General features: G+C 34.5%; 1 protein-coding gene across 4 annotated transcripts in view; it reads right to left on the bottom strand.

The window, feature by feature from the left end:
- Nucleotides 1-1403: 1403 nt before the first annotated feature.
- Spn85F (Serpin 85F) overlaps nt 1404-19821 on the bottom strand; it is a 31006-nt gene continuing 12588 nt past the window's right edge. For all 4 annotated transcript variants that reach the window (XM_073991428.1, XM_073991415.1, XM_073991434.1 and 1 more), the window contains 3 exons: nt 18488-19741; nt 7422-7557; nt 1404-1747 (listed from right to left, as the gene is read on the bottom strand). In XM_073991428.1, coding sequence (XP_073847529.1) covers nt 1611-1747; nt 7422-7557; nt 18488-19741 — 1527 coding nt within the window. In that variant the 3' untranslated portion in view covers nt 1404-1610. The remainder of the gene's footprint in view (nt 1748-7421; nt 7558-18487; nt 19742-19821) is intronic.

Genomic DNA, 19821 nt, shown 5'->3' with positions numbered 1-19821 from the left:
ATTTAATCAGCAATGTAAAAGTATCCGACATTTACAGCGCTTCAAGTGACCTTAACGATCATAATACGAGAGCATACTAGTTAACAGTGTAAATTTCATACAAATTTCATACAAATTTCATGCATTCTTTGGTGGTGCTATTATTTTGATGCTTTGGAAACTTTAGGAGCGGGTTTGTAGAATAATGTTGTACATTTCTGATTGAGTTAAGGTCCAAAAATTTATTACAAGGTAATTCCAAGGTTCTTGCTTGTAATTTGACCCTTATAATGCTGTGAAAACTATAAAATTTATGAAAAACTCTGGAATTCGCATTTTTAGCGAAGCTCAGAAGCATATATTGTCCATAAGAACAACTTCAAAGCGCTCTAGGATCTCAAAACAATTAGTCCCACTGTATTTTCTGGGGTTTCATAAACTACCAGACTGGACAACTCAAAGAAAGGGTCCGCCTTAACGAGCTTTACGTGAAGTCTGACCTTAAATAACGTCAATTAAAGCACAAATATGTTCCTATTTTGTCTAAAATATATCATAGACAACCAGAGATATTCGATAAAGCAATAAAATGTAAATTTGTATTGCATATTCCATAAATTTTACGGTAATCTTAATATTTCATTAAGTGTATGTACGCTTTTTCCCTATTAATTTTTTAATTTTTATAGAATTTACCGTTATTCGTATTATGGAATATATTTTTGTTGTATGTAATATTGTTTATTAGGGATATGTAATAGAACTACGTACTTGGATTTTCATAAAAATGCTTCCTTACCCTTAAAACTCGAGATTTATAGGGTGTATGTAGACTTTTTGGTTGACTGTAAATACACTTCATTTGATTCTAGGATTTCGTAAAACGAAATCATTTAATGTGCATATGTAAATTGGACTTAAAGGTAAACAAACGAAAACTGGAAATTCTCCCGTATTACACTATTTGTGTATTTATGGTATCACAAAAACCATGGGGCAAAGTCAATTCAGATGAATCTGATGATAATGATATATCCTTCTAAAATTGGGTGGATTACCATAACAAATTTAATGTAAATTTCAGATTTTCATATTATTGTACAATATTATGCAATTTTTACTTAAAAATATTTTCAAAAACTGCATAAAAGCATTGCCTCCATTATCCGGGAAAATCGATTATCCATAATGCCTCCGGTCCCGACCAACACGGATAATCGAGGTCCGACTGTATATTAAATGTAAGTAAAATATTTCGCACAACCTAAATATAATTAAAATTCTCATCTGTTACTAGAATAAAATAAACTCTTGAAAATGTTTAAACCCACCAGTGAAACTTCGAACAAAACATGAAATAAATTCGTTTATATTCATTCAATTAACCTTACCAAAAAAGCCCAATAAAAGCATCTATGAAAAAATTGAATGCTTTGCAATTCTTAAATATTGCAACGTTGCGTAATCTCAAGCCAAATTTATTGCTTATACTTCACAATTAGTTTGTTACTACATTTGTTGGTATGTACATCTATTTACATTATACGCATTTACATGATTGTGATCGCAGAAGAAAAAAAAACATAAACAGCAAGGTTGTACCTTCGATGGCCTCCACTCATTTGCTTCCCTTATTGAATTCGAACATTCAATGGATTCAGAATACGACCAGACATTACAGCAATATCCAAATCTCTGTCGATTACAAAAAACATGAATGGATGATTTACAGATATGTGAGTTGGTTGCGATTGGGCTCCAGCATTGCCTGAAAGTAAAACAAAAACGACAACAATAGATCATTAGAGAGTGATGTACGTAGGCGATTATGTGCATACATATGTACATAGGTACGTCGAAATGTGCAATGTATGGTGCAATTGGGAATGCTTTAAAGGTGTTCATCGATGTAATTAAAGTTGTCTGAAAATGTTGCGCTCGATTGATATTCCAATTGGCGTAACTTAAGAAATCTATTGGAATATGCTGTAATTTTTCTTTGGTATTTTAGTAGTGGCATTAAGTGCATTAAGTGACTTTGGGCTTTTTGTTTGATATGCTCAAATGTCGAAAGAAGTATCATTTCAGAAAAAAAATCACCACAATAAAAATTTCACAAATATCTTTTGAAAATCTTATTAATTATTGCAATGCTTTGAGCAATTGTTTCTTTACAAAGACTCCATAAAACACTATGCAAACACTCTCCACAAGACATCGAAATTTCAGCGACAGAATTCTCTTTTTTATTGTTTTTATCGATCTTCCAAAATGTACACAATTTGATTCAGACATGCAGTTCATACGAGTCTATATAAGACATCATAATCGTGGTCATATTAGTACTTCTACGATTAGTGAAGGGGACCCACCAGCAGTATGGTGGGTGATCATCAAAGCGATTAAATTTAAAATCATTACTCCTGAAATAATTTATTTTGAACAGTTATCGTACAGACCTATTATTTGTCCACAAAAATCAAGTAAACATTGAACACCTGACCATTAACAGATGATTGAAAAACAGCTGATCGAACTTGCTAAATGTAGCTGGGAAAAATTCTTCTACAAATCTTTAGCAAGTTCTCAGCAAACAACTGTCAAAATTGCTCTCTCATTTCGATCTCTTTTAGGGGTTGTTTACACTATCTATGAATGTCATATGTGCTGAAATTGATCGTCGTTATACAGTCGATAATGTGTGCAATATTGGGGATTTTCCTTACGCAATTTTCCATTCCAGTATAACTGCAGTGAAATTACGTCTCCACATTGCCTGCGTGGGTAAACAAGTGTAAACAACCTCTTACTGAACTTTTGTGCAAAAAGACAGCATTTAGTAACACTTCGTAATAATTATTACAAATTATAACGTAAAAAGACACATCTAATATGTTAAGACAATAAATCTTAAGGGCCAAACCTATAGCTCTGCGCGTTGCGTGTGCGTTCAAAAATACAAAAACAAAGTTTATGTATTTCAATTTGAAAATACATGTATTTCAATTTGAAATACATATATATTGTTTTTGTATTTTTGAACGCACACGCAACACGCAGAGCTATAGGTTTGGCCCTAAATTATCTGCATAATGCTTAAATTAATTGTATAATGACCAGGGGCTCAATTCTGTTTCTATGAAAATATGAAAATTAGTCTTAGTGAAACAGGTCATCCAAAATGGGACACAAAATATTTAAAACATTTTTTATTGTTTTGGATCAGAATATTTTATTTATTTAATGAAAATATAGCACAATGAGAATATAAAATTCTTATGAGTTAGTGGTACAAAGGACATTTCTTGAAGTACAATGTTTATGAAATGACAATAATAATAAAGTATTAAAGGCCTGCGTACATAAGCTGCTCTGCCTGATTGCCTTGCTTTCCTGCTTCATTTTTGACATAATAAAAATAAAAGAATAAAGAAGGCCGAGGAAATTTCGCACTGGGTTGCCCTTTTCTTTTTTATTCTTTTATCAGACGTAAGCAAGGTAAGCAGGCAAGGCAGCTTATGTACCCAGCCCTTAAGTGTTTTTGTTGACATAATAAAAATCACTAGGTCGAACAAATACCAAAATTAAGAACAAAATATTAAGTTTGAGAATCGTTTTATTACCCTGCGTTTACACATGACAGGACAGTTGAGTTCATGTATTGATTGTCAAAAACCCAAAACTTGCCTGTGTGACGTAGACGTCCAGACAACAGCAAAAACAGTTTTAAAATTATTAATGAAAATCATCGATTTCTTTTCATTTTCCATTTATTTTCTGTTTGTACATATTCTTTTGTTTTCAGCACATTTGAATTATCGTCTCACTTCTTTTTCACAAAAATGTCAAAAATTTGTTAACCCGACTGTCTGTGAAAAAATGACGGACAGCAGGAAGACAGCCGATAAATGTATGTATGTGTTAGTAAATCAGAGTTGTGTTTGAAGACAAACTGTCTGGTGTAGGTATGACGGCTCATTTTTGGTTAGAACTTTTTGCAAAAATATGAGACTCCTATATTTAAGATAGGTGTCAAATGACATATTGAATATTTTATACGCATACTCAGAAATCCGATCACTACGGTTTTTATTAAATACATATCTTGCAATATTGTTGAACGTGACTTTCAGCTTGCATTGATCGGTATAGTCACAACTATAAACAACTTCAGAACCATACAATAGTGTGGGAATGAGGTATGACTTTGCAAGTAACATGCGAATTTCCATGGGAGTGGTGTTATGCACTGTCCAGAGATTCCGTAGCATTCCATAAACTTTTCCTGCTGCTATATTTATGTGATTCGACCACGATAGTTTTGCGTTGAATATCACTCCAAGATTAGAGGCGGAACTGACATATGCCGTGCCAGGTCAGCAGAAGCATTGCTTCGCCAGGGCGAAAACGCCATTCCAAACTTCACAACACAAATAGGTTCGGCTATGGTCAGTATTTACATACCTAAAAACCTACAGCAAAATTATTGGAAACCCCGCTATGCGGGTCTCCGCCCCATAATGGCACCCAATCAGAATGCCGCCAATGCCGCTAACAGTGGCAACTACAAGTGGCACAGCTATTGGAAACCCCACAACCCCCGCTGGGTCCCGCCACATAATGGCACTCAATCAGTATGCCACTAACAGTGGAAACTATAACCGCAAACGTAGAAGCCTTTAGTTATCTTTGGAGCATAATTTTTATAATTTGTGCTAATGTAATAAAGTTCTTAATATTTTTGTTTTAAACAAATAAAAAATGATTTTTATTTATTCTGGGATATTTCGCAATGGCTTGCATTTTTACTGCATCTTTAGATTCATTAAAAAAACAATCCGAAGAGTGCCTTTAAATTCAATCCAAATCAAAAGCTGTGATTTGGAGTGCATCCTAGCTGTGTGCTGTGGAAGCAAAAATGGAGTGCATCCAAGCTGCGCGCTCTCTTGTAAAATTCATAAGTGAATTCATAGAAAAAGATGTACTGCAACGGCACTTGTACTGTACACTTGTAGTTAAATTATATTTAACTTTAATGCGGCAGCCATTTTGTTGTTTTTCAAAAAACTTGGCATCATTTACACTTTTTCCATGTGGTTGTTGTGCCGCGACGCTCAAAGCATCGTATGTGCCGAGCGCTTTAAAGTTAAACATAATTTTACTTTTTTGGGTCAACGCGTGTCAGAAAGTGTCATTCAACGGACCGTATGTGCAGAGCGGTTTAGAGGCTCTGGCATTCCTTTATAATTTGACATTTGGGAAGCAAGCAACGATTGATTCTATTTCTACCTTTAGGGTGTGCTAAAAACTTTTATTTTAAAAAGCAACGGATTATACTATTCACATACATAAGTATAATATTGAATATATTTAGTAAATCATAGGGGAGAATTTGAATATGAAATGATGGAATTTACTATTTACCCCAACAAAACTTTTAACTGTTTTCGTATACACGCAGAAAAATTTATGTTAGAAATATGTTTGGATCCAAACAAATATACATATGTCTGGGACCGGTTGCAAACAAATATATGTTTGCAACATTTTATAACATATCTCAATTTGATATGTTTGGGTAAAACACATTTTTTATGTTAGAACATTTTTTTCATGGGTGCAGAGAGGATGTTTGTCAACGAGAGTAATAACAGTGCTCTCGCGGCTGTGGAATGCTGTTTTATAATAAAGAGTTGTGTGTATTTTATAATAGAAGACGTAGAAGCGAAGGAGGGGGCTTTGGTGGCATGTATGCGTCAAACTCGTGTGTTTCTTGTTTTGTTGTTGTTAACCAAGAAGAAGAAAAGAAGAAATGTCTCACAATATTATTCTGATTTTCTGGGGTGTTCATTTGATAGCTTCATTAAACTCAGATTGCTTCTAATGTTTTACAAGGCCTTTAAAAATGGATCTCCGGATTACATTCTGTCTATATTTTCATTTGGTCCATCTATAAGAATGAGTGCATTGACATGCCCTAGGTTCAATTCTCTTATGATGCAACATTCCTTCGAAGTACGAATTTGTAGACTGGAACACTATTATACCATATGACGAGCGAAATTTTTCTTACACTATAACTGACTTTAAAAATAAAATCAGAAGGTACTTGCAATAGACACCAGTCTCTCTATTGATAATGGTTTTACTGTTTTTCTTTAATATAGAAATAATACCATGTCCATGATACATTTATATATTTTATATTATATAGTATAGTAGTATGATTTTGGTTATATTGCATGCCATTAATTAATTCTGCTTTGTAATTAAATTGGCCATATGGCTTAATGATTATGAATAAATAAATGAAATGAAATGAAATGAAGAAATGATAGAATTATATTTTTTTCTTTCTTCAGTGTTTTAGTTGCCTTTGTAGAGTCAAGACGGTAAAGTGAGTGAATAAATCAGTGTTTTGTGTTTTCTTAAAGAAATTGTGCTTTTTAGTAAATTAAATGCCCAATACATTTTATAATTGAATCGGAAAGTAGAATGGAATTATTTTATTGGACAAGGAAGAAATCGCATATAATATTGGTAATTACATACATACTTATGTATATTTGAAATATGGCATATCCATATTTATTTATTACATTACATAATCATTTGATTCTAGATGCTGATTCCCCGCTGATGATTTCAACTATGAGGACAATTTGTTTTATTTCACAACTAAGGAGAAGCGTTCAACTACGTTTCTATATATTTTCCTTTTTAAAAGTGTGACTATTTACAAATTATTTCAATCAGTTTTTCTTTTATTAAAGTGTGTTATGTATTTCTTTGGAATTTTGTATGTACCTATGTGTTTGTTGTTCTTTTGCCTTTCAATAAAAAACCACAACATTTGTGTGTATACTATAGAGATAGCCAGTGAGTTCTTACTGAGAGCAAGTGAGCACACATTTTAAAGTGTTTTACATTGAATTTTACGCTCCCTTACTCTCAGTAAGCGCCCACTGGTGCATGTGTTTGTTTTTTTTGTGCCTTTTGGGTTTTTATTTTTTTGCACCCAAACATATAAAATGTTTGCACCCAAACATTAAATTGTTTCCACCCAAACATATCTTTGTTTGCACCCAAACATATATATCTTTGCACCCAAACATATACAAACATATATTTGTTTGCAGACCCAAACATATATTATGTTTGGGACTGTTGCAAACATATATATGTTTGCTGCAAACTATGTTTGGGACATATGTTAGAGAGGCCGTTTTTTTGCGTGTAGTTTCCACACAACTTTAGCGCACAATTTTCATGTTTTCATTCATCACATTTCCAATAACAACAAATTATTCACATACCAAATTTGCAAAGGATTTATTTTACGCAAGTTAAAAAGGAATTATGCTATACCAAAGGCAAAATCTTAATAGTTAATACTATAAACTCAGGGACTGAGCTGTAAAATAATGTTAAAATATACTTACGTCTAAGTTGATTTATGGGATGAGTCCGAATGTGCACGTTTATTGTTTGCTCAATATGCTTCACATAAGTTCCAGTTTCATCTGTCATTGGACGAAAATCAGCTCTGTTTGGTTCAAAGATATCGTAAATACCTAGCTGTAGAAGTAAATGTGTATTAGTTTTATGCAAGAAAAATTTATTGAATTTGGAATAAGAATAGAATAACATTAGCTTTTGTGTCTTTTAATTATTAAATTCGAATTTTTGCATGTTTGGATGAGTGAAACAGAAGTTGTGTCTTTTTTACTTACTAAATGTTGCCGAAACACTTTTTTTATGTTATTATTTATATTATTATTTTTTATATTAGTCTTATATTTACTAAGCCTAATTATGAATAAAAAAAAACACTTTTTGAGCAACTTTTCCATTATACAACTGTCATAATTCGAAACATTTGCAATAATTATTACAAATTACGAGTTCACGGACAGGCAAAGCTATAAGCATATTACTTTTCAAGACACCTTCTCCTTCATATCAATGTGATCTCCTTTTTATCATAGAGTGTCGAGCATAGAGAAACCAGCAACATTTCTCATTACAATATTCGAATACAAATTCGTTCGAACTACTACCAACCTTCTGTTTTTTGTTCAACAATTTTTGAATTGTTTTTATTTTCAATCAAACTAATATTTTCTACAACAACAGCAGTCTGGTAGTTATTCGAACGAATTTAAATTCGAATCATCTTAGAGAAATAGGCTTTACTGGATAGGTTTACTGGATAATCAACGCACCAAAGTTATCGCTCACGCGGAAGACGAAGTGCTACTGATTTCAGGCAAAGTCCTGCCCACAATTTCGGAATCTATGCAAGGAGTCTTATCAACACTGCCGCGTTGGGCCAAAGCTTACGGCCTAAAAATCAATCCTACAAAGACAGAACTGCTAATGTTCACTAGAAAACGTGAGCTCGGCGATACTGGATGGGGTGCAACTTCAGCTCTCGCCCGAAGCTAAAAATCTAGGTACAATCATGTAGTGCGATTCTCTAACACATTTTTTGAATTACCGACAAAAAAAGTAAAATTAAAAAGCAAAATTCTGAATGAGAAGTTCAAATACAAGTTGACAACACTCTTGCTATCGGTAGAATTTTACGACTGCTTTTTATTCGTCGCTAACTTACCGAAAAACATCGGTAATTACCGAAATTATAAGCATTTTAATTTTACCGAGAATTGTCGGTAACTCAAAAAAAGAGTTAAACTGAAAACACATACAACGTTTGAGTAAAGTTTTGTGTTGTTTTGGCCGTTTTTACACTGTTGGGCATGATGCCGAAAAATTCAAATTCATTTGAAATATATGCCGGCAAACACATCAACGTCGCCCTGTTGTTGTTGTTTTTTTGTCAACGTCCAACGCAAAACTTGACTCAAACGTTGTATGTGCTTTCAGCTTTAGAAAATCGCACTACTGAACTGTTAGCTACGATGCAAAAAGGAATGTTGAGGAGACTGCGAAGTGATGATTAATATCACTCTATTCGTGCAAGAATTCTATTGGAATTGATATAATCAGTCACTGGTTGTATAACACTGTGGTGAGGCCCATTCTATCCTATTGATCTCTTGTCTGGTGGCACTCTCTTCGCCAAAAATCGACATGCAGCAAAATAGACAAGATGCAAGGAGCGGCCTCGACTCTAATAACTGGAGCCGCTAGAAGCACTCCACAAACTGCTGAACCTACGGCCTTCGAGTCTTAGCATTAATAGCCTGTTTCTCTAAGACGATTCGAAGACAGATTCGTTCGAACTACTACCAAACTTTAGTTTTTTGAAAAATATTTGTTTCATTTTTGTCATGGTAGAACAAACCAGTAGTGCGATTCTGTAACTTTTTTCAATAACGAACCGACATCGGTAGTTAACAAAAATTTTCGGTTGGGTTAACGAATGTGGTATTCTGTAACTTTACGTTAACGATTGTAGAAATCGTAAGCACATACCGACGAATATCGATAGAAAAGCAAATTGTCAAATATTATATTTTGATATACATATATTAATGTATTTTTGGATTAAAAATATTATTTCTTTGCCAATACATAAAACGCGTAAGAGAGGAAAAAAGTTCCGCTTTTTGAAGAAATGCGCCAAACATAAGTATCTGCAGTGCGTAACACAAGTGTACTTTCAACTTCTAAAGCGTCAAGTGTCTATCTATGCATGTACTTCTAGGAGCAGGCGAAAGCACAACAGTGGCGTAGCTGCCCAATGTTATCCTACATACTCGTAGTTAACCCTTATGTAAATGTCTTAAGAAGATTTTTCTGAATAAGGCGGAATTTACCTTGTGTACCCTCCTTATTAACATAACATATGTTCATATAAAAACGCCGTTGTTAAAAGAAATCAGCTAAATATTGCAATAATGTAGTGTCGTTAAGACTTAACGACTACTTTTTTTTTGGTTGTTTACTTAACAATAATTTTCGGTAGTTAAATTTACCGACCAAAATCGTTAAAATTGGTATACAGAATAACACTTACCGAAAATTATCGTTAACTACTGACATTCGTCGTTAATTCTATCGTTAAGGAGTTACAGAATCGCACTACAGGTAAAGTAAATACTGCAACAAATACAACTCAACAACAGCCACATAGAAATTTGTTTTTGTTTGTAAACGTTAGTGTCAACGTACATGTAAACAAAATAAGGAAATGTCTATAAATTATTGGAATTTAAAAAAAACTAATAATTTTTCACATTTGATTGAATATTTTCAATTTGAATGTTTCCATATCATTCCACTAAATGCATAATTTCTTGCAGAAAGTAGAATTCTTGCAAAAACGTTTGGGGTCGCTGGTAATTCATTGAAAAAAGAGAGGCTGTTTCAATCGTTTGCTTGTGAAAACAAAAAAACACATGTTTATTAGGGCTTTATTCTTTTAAAGTTTAACAAAATACCACACATATTAACAAATATTGTACCGCCTCTATAAGCGGTGTTTTAGTGTGCGGCATGTCGTTCGGACCTGGAGGACGTTACATGTCAATGATATGAAGGAGTCTTTATGGGAAATAGTTTTTTTTCTGTTGAATAAATTTGTACTTCAAAATATATGTATATCCCTAATATATATCGAACATAGAAATAAATATATAAAATGTCGTATGGAATTTGACACTAACATTACAGCTCAATTCAGCCAGCTGGGTATTGCTGCTACCTTTTCTTGATCTATCATTCATTTTTGTTTTCAATCAAACAAACATTTTCCACAACAACAGGTGTTTGGTAGGAATTCGACCGAACCATCAGTCAAGTCTAAAAATCTTGAATTTCTCCTCCAAATATGAATGAATTCTACGTTTTTTTTGTGTTCCTACACCAACATTGTTTTCTGCTTTTCAAAATTGTTTATTGACAATGAACATGCCAATTTGATAATGTATGGGCCGCTTTAGAGAAACATGACATCAGTGTCAGGCAGCACGTAATGCTCTAAGGCTGTATGTATTTTGAACGAGTTACGAGAAACCTTTAAAATTGACCGACGTGTTAAACCAAACGACTATATATCACTAGTCTTGAGATTTGAAGATGTCGTTATCCCGAATATAGACGACTGGAGCCTTAGTAACCCTCCTCTGAACGGTCTGGCTTTTTAAACTTGGCTGGCGTCTACTGTGAAAGGCCTGGTCTTGAATACTTTTACAAGTTGGACAATGACTGTAATGTATTCCAAGCTGAAATCTTCGCGATAAGAACGGCTGCAGAATTGAAAAGAAGTCCGGATGCTGAGATCTTTGAACCGGTGACTATATTTGTGGATAGTCCAGCGGGTTTTAAAGCCATCAAATCCTTTAACATCAAGTCTGAGGCCGTCCTTGAGTGTAGACCACCCTTGGAAAAACTAACAAACAGTCTCGCATTATGCTGGTTACCAGGACACTGGGACTTTATCAATCAACAGGTCCAGCAACCGCTGACTCAATCATATGTCAACTATTCCGGAAAATTGAGATGTTCTTTGACGGAAGAGCCAAAGAATTATGGCATAATGAACCTAGGTGCAAGATCCATCTGGCCAACTCTGTCAGCCAATAGAACAAATTATTCTTGAACCTCAGCTAATCTGAAATGAGACGGGAGTCATTAATGAGCACTGCTACATTAGAGCCTTTGCCATCAAATGGAACGATGACGGTGTTGATTACTGCAGGCTCTGTGAGGACGAAGAACAGACAGGGACAATTGAACATCTTCTACGTCGCTGCCCAATGCCGGCCCGTAAACGGCATAGGTTAATGGGTGTTCATTTTCCACCAAGTCCAACCTTCAATTCAACCTTTGAACTCGCTACCATCACCAACATCATCAGAAATCTGAAGAACCTGAACACGTAAACCATATATATGACATTTTCCCATATCTATTTTTTTCGATTTCTTTATTAAATTTAATAAAATATATGTACACACATATATTTTTTCCTGTATACCCTTTTCTTTTTCGCCACTCTTGCTTTTTCTCCTTTCCTTACTGGTTTCTTTCACCCCAACTCTCCCCCTTCCTAAATTCTTTTGGATGATCACAATGGACCGGAAGGTCTCCGAATGACGCAGTCACACTTCGTGACTGCACATTAGGGTTATGACTTTTCGACATTTTTTCTCCAAAGTGATTTCCTGTAGCACGGATGAATGAACTTTCGTCTATTAATTACTAAAATAACGTTTATTCCATTGAAATATAAAAAAAGATCGCGCACAAATCTACTAATACTAATAACTAAAATAACGTTTACCACGTCATGCATAAACCACTTTGAGAAAATTTTAATTTTATTTTGTTGAAAAATTATTTCTTTGAAAAAATCGTTTACGACATTTGTATTATCCTCAGAATGAAAGAAAATTGTGAGAAACAAATGTTATGTAAGTTTGGTTATCTCATGCGGCTTTAAAGTTTATTTTCAATTAAAAATGTTCAGTATAGTCTCAATAATCCGGACACCACACGTTTCGGAATTATCGAATTGTCCGGATCCACTAATAACGGAAGCTTACTAGATATAACCTGATATCTAAAGCAAACGAATTCATATTCAGCAAATATGAAATATTACTCCTCCAGCTTAATTTAGATGACATATTTATGTAGTCTAAAACTTTTCAGCAATTGGTGTATATTTATTCATAATTTTTATACCCTACACCACTATGTGGGGAGGGTATTATAAGTTGGTTTTGGCCAAAAAGTTTGTAACGCATCGAAATAATGGTCGCAGACCCATACTTATATATACCAAAATGAATGTCTCGACGAGCTGAGTCGATCTGGCTATGTGTGTTCGTCCGTCCGTCTGTCCGTCCGTCCGTCTGTCCATCTAAACCTTGTAATCACGCTACAGGTCGCAATTTTGATCGGATCGTCCCGAAATGTTGTATGTTGATAGGGGTCCCGGAGGGGAAGAAGCCTATTGATTTTGGTGATGATCGGATAATATTTAGGGGTCGGAAAGGGCAAAAAACTTAGGTGGATAAAATGACAACGTTTTTTTCCAAAGCGAATATCTCAGCTTTTATATGGGGTATACCAAAAGCAAAACCAGACAATGAAAGTAGAAAATATCACCTTTCTAATGATGTAAAGCAGGTGCTCGTAGGTGATCAAACAACGGAGATATCACAATAGTAGCAAATAAAACCCCGATTTTAATTTTATTGACGAATATCACAGCTTTGGTTGAAAACTTTCCAAAAGCAAAGTCTGTCTCTGAAAGTAGAAGATACCGTCTTTACAATGATGCAAACTAGGTCGGCGTAGGTAACCAAATAACGGAGATATCGCAATAGTCGGTAATACATCCCATTTTTCTATTTTTTGGAAATCACGCTACAGGTCGCAATCGGATCGGATCGTCACGAAAATTTGAGGGTTAATGGGGGTCTCATAGATGAAGAAGCCTATTGATTTTGGTAATGGTTGGATAATAATTAGGGGTCGGACTGGGCAAACACTTATTTGGAGAAAAGTCAACATTTTATTTTAAAGCCAATATCTCTATTTCTTTAAGAGGTATATCAAAAGCAAAACCTGCCAAGTAAAGTAGAAAATATCACCTTTAAAACGATGCAAAGTAGGTTGTCGTAGGTGGTCAAATAGCAGAGATATGGCAATAGTCGATAATGCATCCCATTTTCCGATTTTTTTGTAATCACGCTACAGGTCGCAATTTTGATCGGATCGCCACGAAATTTTGGGGGTTAATGGGGGTCCCAAAGAGAAAGAAGCCTATTGATTTTGATGATGGTCGGATAATATTCAGGGGTCGGAATGGGCAAACACTTATTTGGAGAAAGGTCAAAGTTTTATTTCAAAGCCAATATCTCTGTTTCTTTAAGAGGTATATCTAAAGCAAAACCTGGCAAGGAAAGTAGAAAATATCACCTTTACAAGGATCTAAAGCAGGTTGTCGTAGGTGGTCAAATAGCAGAGAGAGCAATAGTAGATAATGCATCCCATTTTCCGATTTTTTTGTAATCACGCTACAGGTCGCAATTTTGATCGGATCGTCACGAATTTTTTGGGAGTTGATGCGGGTCCCACAGAGGAAGAAGCCTATTTAGTTTGGTGATGGTCGGATAATATTCAGGAGTCGGACTAAGCGAAAAGCTTATGTGGAGAAAAGTCAACGTTTTTTTATGCGAATATCTCCGCTTCTGGTTGGAGTATTCCAAAAGGAATACCCGTCAATGGAAGAAGAAAATATCTCGTTTATATTGATGGAAAGTAAGTTGGCGTAAGTGAGCAAACCGAGATATTGCAAAATTCAGTAATATACCCAATATTTCCATTTTTTGTAATCACGTTACAAGTTGGAATTTTGATCGGATAGCGACGAAATTTTTGGGGGTAGATGATGGCCCCACAGAGGAAGAAGCCTATTGATTTTGGTGATAGTCGGATAATATTTAGGGGTCGGAATGGGGAAAAACTCATTTGGAGACAAATTCAAAGTTTTATTCTTTGTGAATATATCGGCTTCTAGTAGGGGTATTCCAACGGCAAAGCCTGTCAATAAAAGAAGAAAATATTACCTTTACATTGCACATTGGGCCCAATGACAGGTTTTTGAGGCAACAAGTCACTGGAAGCAGCTAGAGCTACCAAATTTCGTTCCAATGTTTTTAATGGGCATAAAAGTACTTCTGCAAAATTTGGTAAGAATCGGTTCAGATATAGATATAGTTTTCATGTATATGTTTCATCCGATTTAATCCGATTTTATATTTAAGCCCCACAAAGGTCACAATTTGCATCCGATCGCCTTAAAATTTGATATGGTAAATCCTGTTCAGGTTAGAATCAGGTCCTGAAAATTTGGCTCTGTTCGGTTCAGATATATATCTACATATATATAGAAACCTTTTCAGGTATACAATGATGTTCGAAATATAAATCTTCTGAAATGGCTGGACCGAATTTGATAAAATTTTGTTTGTAGATTCATAAGGTCTGAGAATAGATAGTAAGGTACTTTTTATACCGAAAAATGGAGGGGGTGGGGGACCTCCCCCACAACAAGTTTTAGCCAAACGCGAAATCTCAGAGATTATTAGACGCATTGGTATACAAAACAATAGTAATTGTGACCTCTATCATTAATTTATGTTTTGGAAGTAGAAAACCGCGATCGCGTCCGTTATTTGAAAACTTTATAATTACAGGTTAAGATCTTGAAATTTAGTAGGTGTTTGTAGTACCAGTTATTAAATTTAAAGATCTAAAATATTGAAGATTTCAATGCTTGGTGTAACACGGATAAGATTACTATAAAATTTGGCGACTTGTGTCATATTGAGCATCGTCCAGTCCCAAACCAATCTAATAAATTAAAATATCCACATTTTTAAGTGTCACGCTATCTGTAAGTAATTTTCTATAAGTATTCGGATCCATACGGACATGCAATTTTTTTACACATATAGTACTCACTATTACCTTCTATCAGATATATATAGTTTCGACAATACGTCGCAATACCGCGAGTTTTATTCCAAAAACTATTTAAACTACAATACGAACTACACAAAAAATACACCACAAGTCTACTTCAAATATTCCTTACCAAATCTAACTTCTTTTATTTCTTAATCAGAATATTAATTTATATACCTTTACACGTTTTATCCATTAAAAAAACTGTTTATTAAATCAGCGGTTTTTAATTGCCGAGCGAAACAAATTTGTTCTTCGTTGGATAAATTTTTATAAAATTTTACAAAGTAACATGCAATATCTTTGACAGCTCGGTATGTGACCACGAAGCGTTGCCAGGTTGAAATGATTTTGTTTCTAAGTGGCTCAAAGTGTTAAGAATCTAATCCCGTTACTAATTTATACAAATATATGACTTCAAAACTAGACTTTTTGCCTCAGAAACCTGCCATTGGGCCCAATGTGCATTGGTGTAAAGCAGGTTGGCGAAGGTGGTCAAACAAGGGAGATACCACAATAGTCGGTAATGCATCCAATACTTCCATTTTTTGCAATCAAGCTACAGGTCGTAATTTTGATCGGATAGTCACGAAATTTTGGTTGCTTATGGGGGTCCCAGAGAGAAAGAGGCATATTAATTTTGGTGGTAGTCGGATTATATTCCCTAAAAGAAATGTTTACCAGTGAAAAGTTTATGCACAGGGGTAGTGGTGTAGGGTATCACATGGTCGGCTCCGTCCCGACTATAGCCTTTGCTCACTTGTTTTTATTAAGGATATAAAGTTCGTAGCCCATGTAAACATATTGATGTTCAGTGTTCATGGGACATGAGCCTCTTATGACTTAAGAGATAACTTCAGAATCCAAATGCAGTCACTCATTATGATGAATATATTTTAGCCATTTATATGAAAATCAGCAACTGACTTTTCAACAGTATTGTTTTATATAAATGCGATAGCCTTCGAATAAGACAATATGAAGTTTAAATCTATTAGTTGCCTAATTACTAGAATAGAATACAACAAACCGTAGATGCAGGTTATTTTGTATATCAAAGAATGAAAATAAACGCAATCATTTTATTTTTTTAATAATTTATTGAAATTTCTATACAATTAATACGATTCTCTAACTCATTTTTTGCTTTACCTACAAAAATTGGAAAAATTAACGATATTTTTCAGTAAGTTAGCGACCAAAAAGTAGTCGTTAAGTTCTGCCTATATCAAGAGTGATGTCAACATTTGTTTTAACTTTTCATTAATAATTTTGCGTTTTAATTTTATCGATTTTTGTGCGTTAACTTAAAAATGAGTTAGAAAATTTAAAAACAATCTAAATCTAAAACTAGGCTATTAATACCAACGCTTTAAGTGTTTTAAACACTTTTAGGTTAAATATCCTTGGAATACATTATATGCTCTTAAGGGAATTTCTCACTAATCTGAAGGCTAATGAACCCTGCAAAATGTTCGATGCCAAGGATGCTATTGAATCATGGGTGCAAGTGATCTGGCATGTCATCTTTTTAGCATTTTCACTCATGAATTGTATATGAGCGTGACTACCATAATATGACATTCATTTTCGGATCTTAAGATGACATTCATTGTCGGATCCTAAGCATGTCATTTTGACCAATGCTTTGACATGTCATTTTCACCAACCCTTTGGCATGACATTTTCATGTCTTGTTTGGAAAATGGAAAATTCTGTATTGAAATATGATTGTCATGACAAACCAAACTCTTTATTAATTCAAACTAATTCATGAAATAACTAGAATTCATTTATCAGCATAAAGTTTACACCCAAAATTTCAATTTAATCACCGCCGCTGCACCGCGTCCACACTCAGCCACTGATTTTGTTTAATCTTACAAAAGCTTCTCTATTATCTCCTCATCACCAGTTCAGATTTCGACATGGACTCCAACAGCACTCCTTAAGATATTCTAGTTCGTGAACCTACATTTAATTTGTAATTTTGTAATTTTATAACAAAAATTTTGGAAATGTATACTCTTTTGTTTTGATGTCGCTACTTGTAGGGATGTACAAATCGATCTGTACAAATGATTCAAATGCTAATGAAAATATCGGATCTTTCACGACTTCCTTTGCATGGTTTAAATGCTAATGAAAAGATCGGATCTTTCACGACTTGCTTTGAACCAATGCAAAATATGCCATGAAATCACGTCATCGCATAGAACCCCTACCTTCAAAGTTTACTGGGTAATTCCATATAGACTGTATAATTGAGTCAACAGTGGCTAGCCAGCAAGACGAGATGTGGACCGAAAACTTTAAAAAACTTATTTTTTATTAATTATACACCAATTGCTATTGCTAAAAACGAAAACGTCAATGAAATAAATAGCAATGTAATGCTCAAGATAGGAAAAATATTGATGTCCGGATTATCGAGAGAATATGAGATGTCCGGATTACAGAGTCTATAATGTAAAAAATTCTAGTGTCCGGATTACCGCGTTGTCCGGATTATCGAGACTATACTGTATTTGCTTACAGTGACTTCAAAAAATTACCCATAATTCTGATAAATTCAAATTTTAAAATCATTTTGTGCCTGAGTTTTTTCACCGAATCACCTTATAATTAAAAATGTATGCAATATGTAGAAACTCATCACGCTACGATATAGGGATATGAGGTTGTAAAAAAGTCATAACCCTACTGCACATCCCCAATCCTAACCTAGAGAAACAGAGTCATAAAATAAGTACTTACGACTGTTAGCAACTAAATATAAGTGTCCAAATAAATTACGGCTTATTACGCGCGACATGTTAAAATAAGAATCTACACATTTTTACTTTGTTTGTTCGATTAAATAAAGGCAAAATTGTTATCGTAGTAAAAATATGTATTCTTGTAGGTTCTGGAACAGGCATTATATATTAAATTTAGCAACTCAGTGATTTATAACATTTCTAAAGCTGATATTTTGTTATGAAATTTTTAATGAAAGAAATTGGTGGTGGGTATCTTAAAAGTAAAGTATGTAATAAGAATTGAAAATAAAACTTACATTTTGTAGATCATTCGTTAAAAAAATCGTGCCATGCAATTTGAAATCAGGAATTATCGCTTGAACCCATTTCGGTTTTAGTTGTTTTCTCATTACGCGTAACTTTGGCCCCGATCGAAGAGATGCTGCTGCAGCTACCAAATCACTATTATAATCAGGCAATAAAATTATCAAATTGTATTCGGGCGTATCCAATTCCAGTTCCAAAACACTCATACGCAAATGTTCAAAATATTTGTAATAGAGTACAGCATTGTAAACTTTAAATGTCGTGTAGATAATTTGTTGACTGCTGAGATAGAAAACATGCGTAATAACATCGGTGTTGTAATTTTGTTTGACACCCGCCGCCGTTGGCGAAGTATTGATAAAGTTTGGATCAGTATCGACTTCAAATTCATTGGATACTGGGATGTAAGCAGCGTGTGGAGTGTTCAATGCCGCAATAGGAGCTAACGAGTGCAAAAACGGTTCGTTACTTAACAAATTCACAAAGAGATGCGAATCGAAGTCTTTTAAGCCTAGAAGGTGACGTTTTTTACGATTTATCGTCACCGACAGACGCTTGGATTTTCTTTGTGCTGGCAAATAATTGGCTTGTGGTGGTGATTTCATTAAACGAGGTGCTTGAAGCTTAGCACTGGGCAAACGAGTAACACGTGCTTGCTGAATTATCCGGGACAGAGGTTCTGAATTAGCTTCAGCTACAAATGATGAAATTAGTTCGGCAGCTTCATCTGTGCTTGGGGCAGCGGGTGTTTCTGTTGTTGTTTCAACAGTGGTTTCATCTGGACTTGTGGCCTCTGTAGTTGTAGTTGTTTCTGTTCTCTTTATTTCTGTTTGTGTGGGGACACTTTCGCTGGCGGTTTCTGTAGTTTCACTTGTTGTGCTTTCGGCTGTTGTAACAGCCTCCGTTGTAGTTGTAGTAGATGGAAGTGGTGTTGTAGTTGGGACCAATGTTGTTGTTACCGTTGTTGGAGTTGTAGTTATTTCCATTGTTGCTGCTGTAGTGTCTATAGTTTCTGGTGTGGTGGTTGGTGCTAAAGTTGTTGGAATGGTTGTCGATGGTGTTGTTGTTGTTTCTATTGAGGTTGCTGTGGTTGTTGTTGGGACTGGGGTAGACGACACCACCATGTCCATTCCCAAATCGTAACCATAAAACGTTAAAATAGCTTCAAAATCTCTGGTAATTGTAACATTCTCTTTATTTAGGCTAAGTCCTTTTAATGGATTATCCGAGCCAAAGAAATAGGTCTGTTTAAAAATAACGTATGGACATTCATATACACATATGTATAAAATTCATATATGTATATACATCTCTCATTTACTCA

Source organism: Musca autumnalis, unplaced genomic scaffold, assembly GCF_047663935.1.
Source record: "Musca autumnalis isolate F117 unplaced genomic scaffold, ASM4766393v1 scaffold_1, whole genome shotgun sequence".
In the NCBI taxonomy this organism is placed as follows: domain Eukaryota; kingdom Metazoa; phylum Arthropoda; class Insecta; order Diptera; family Muscidae; genus Musca; species Musca autumnalis.
This window is presented reverse-complemented; position numbering and strand designations above follow the sequence as displayed.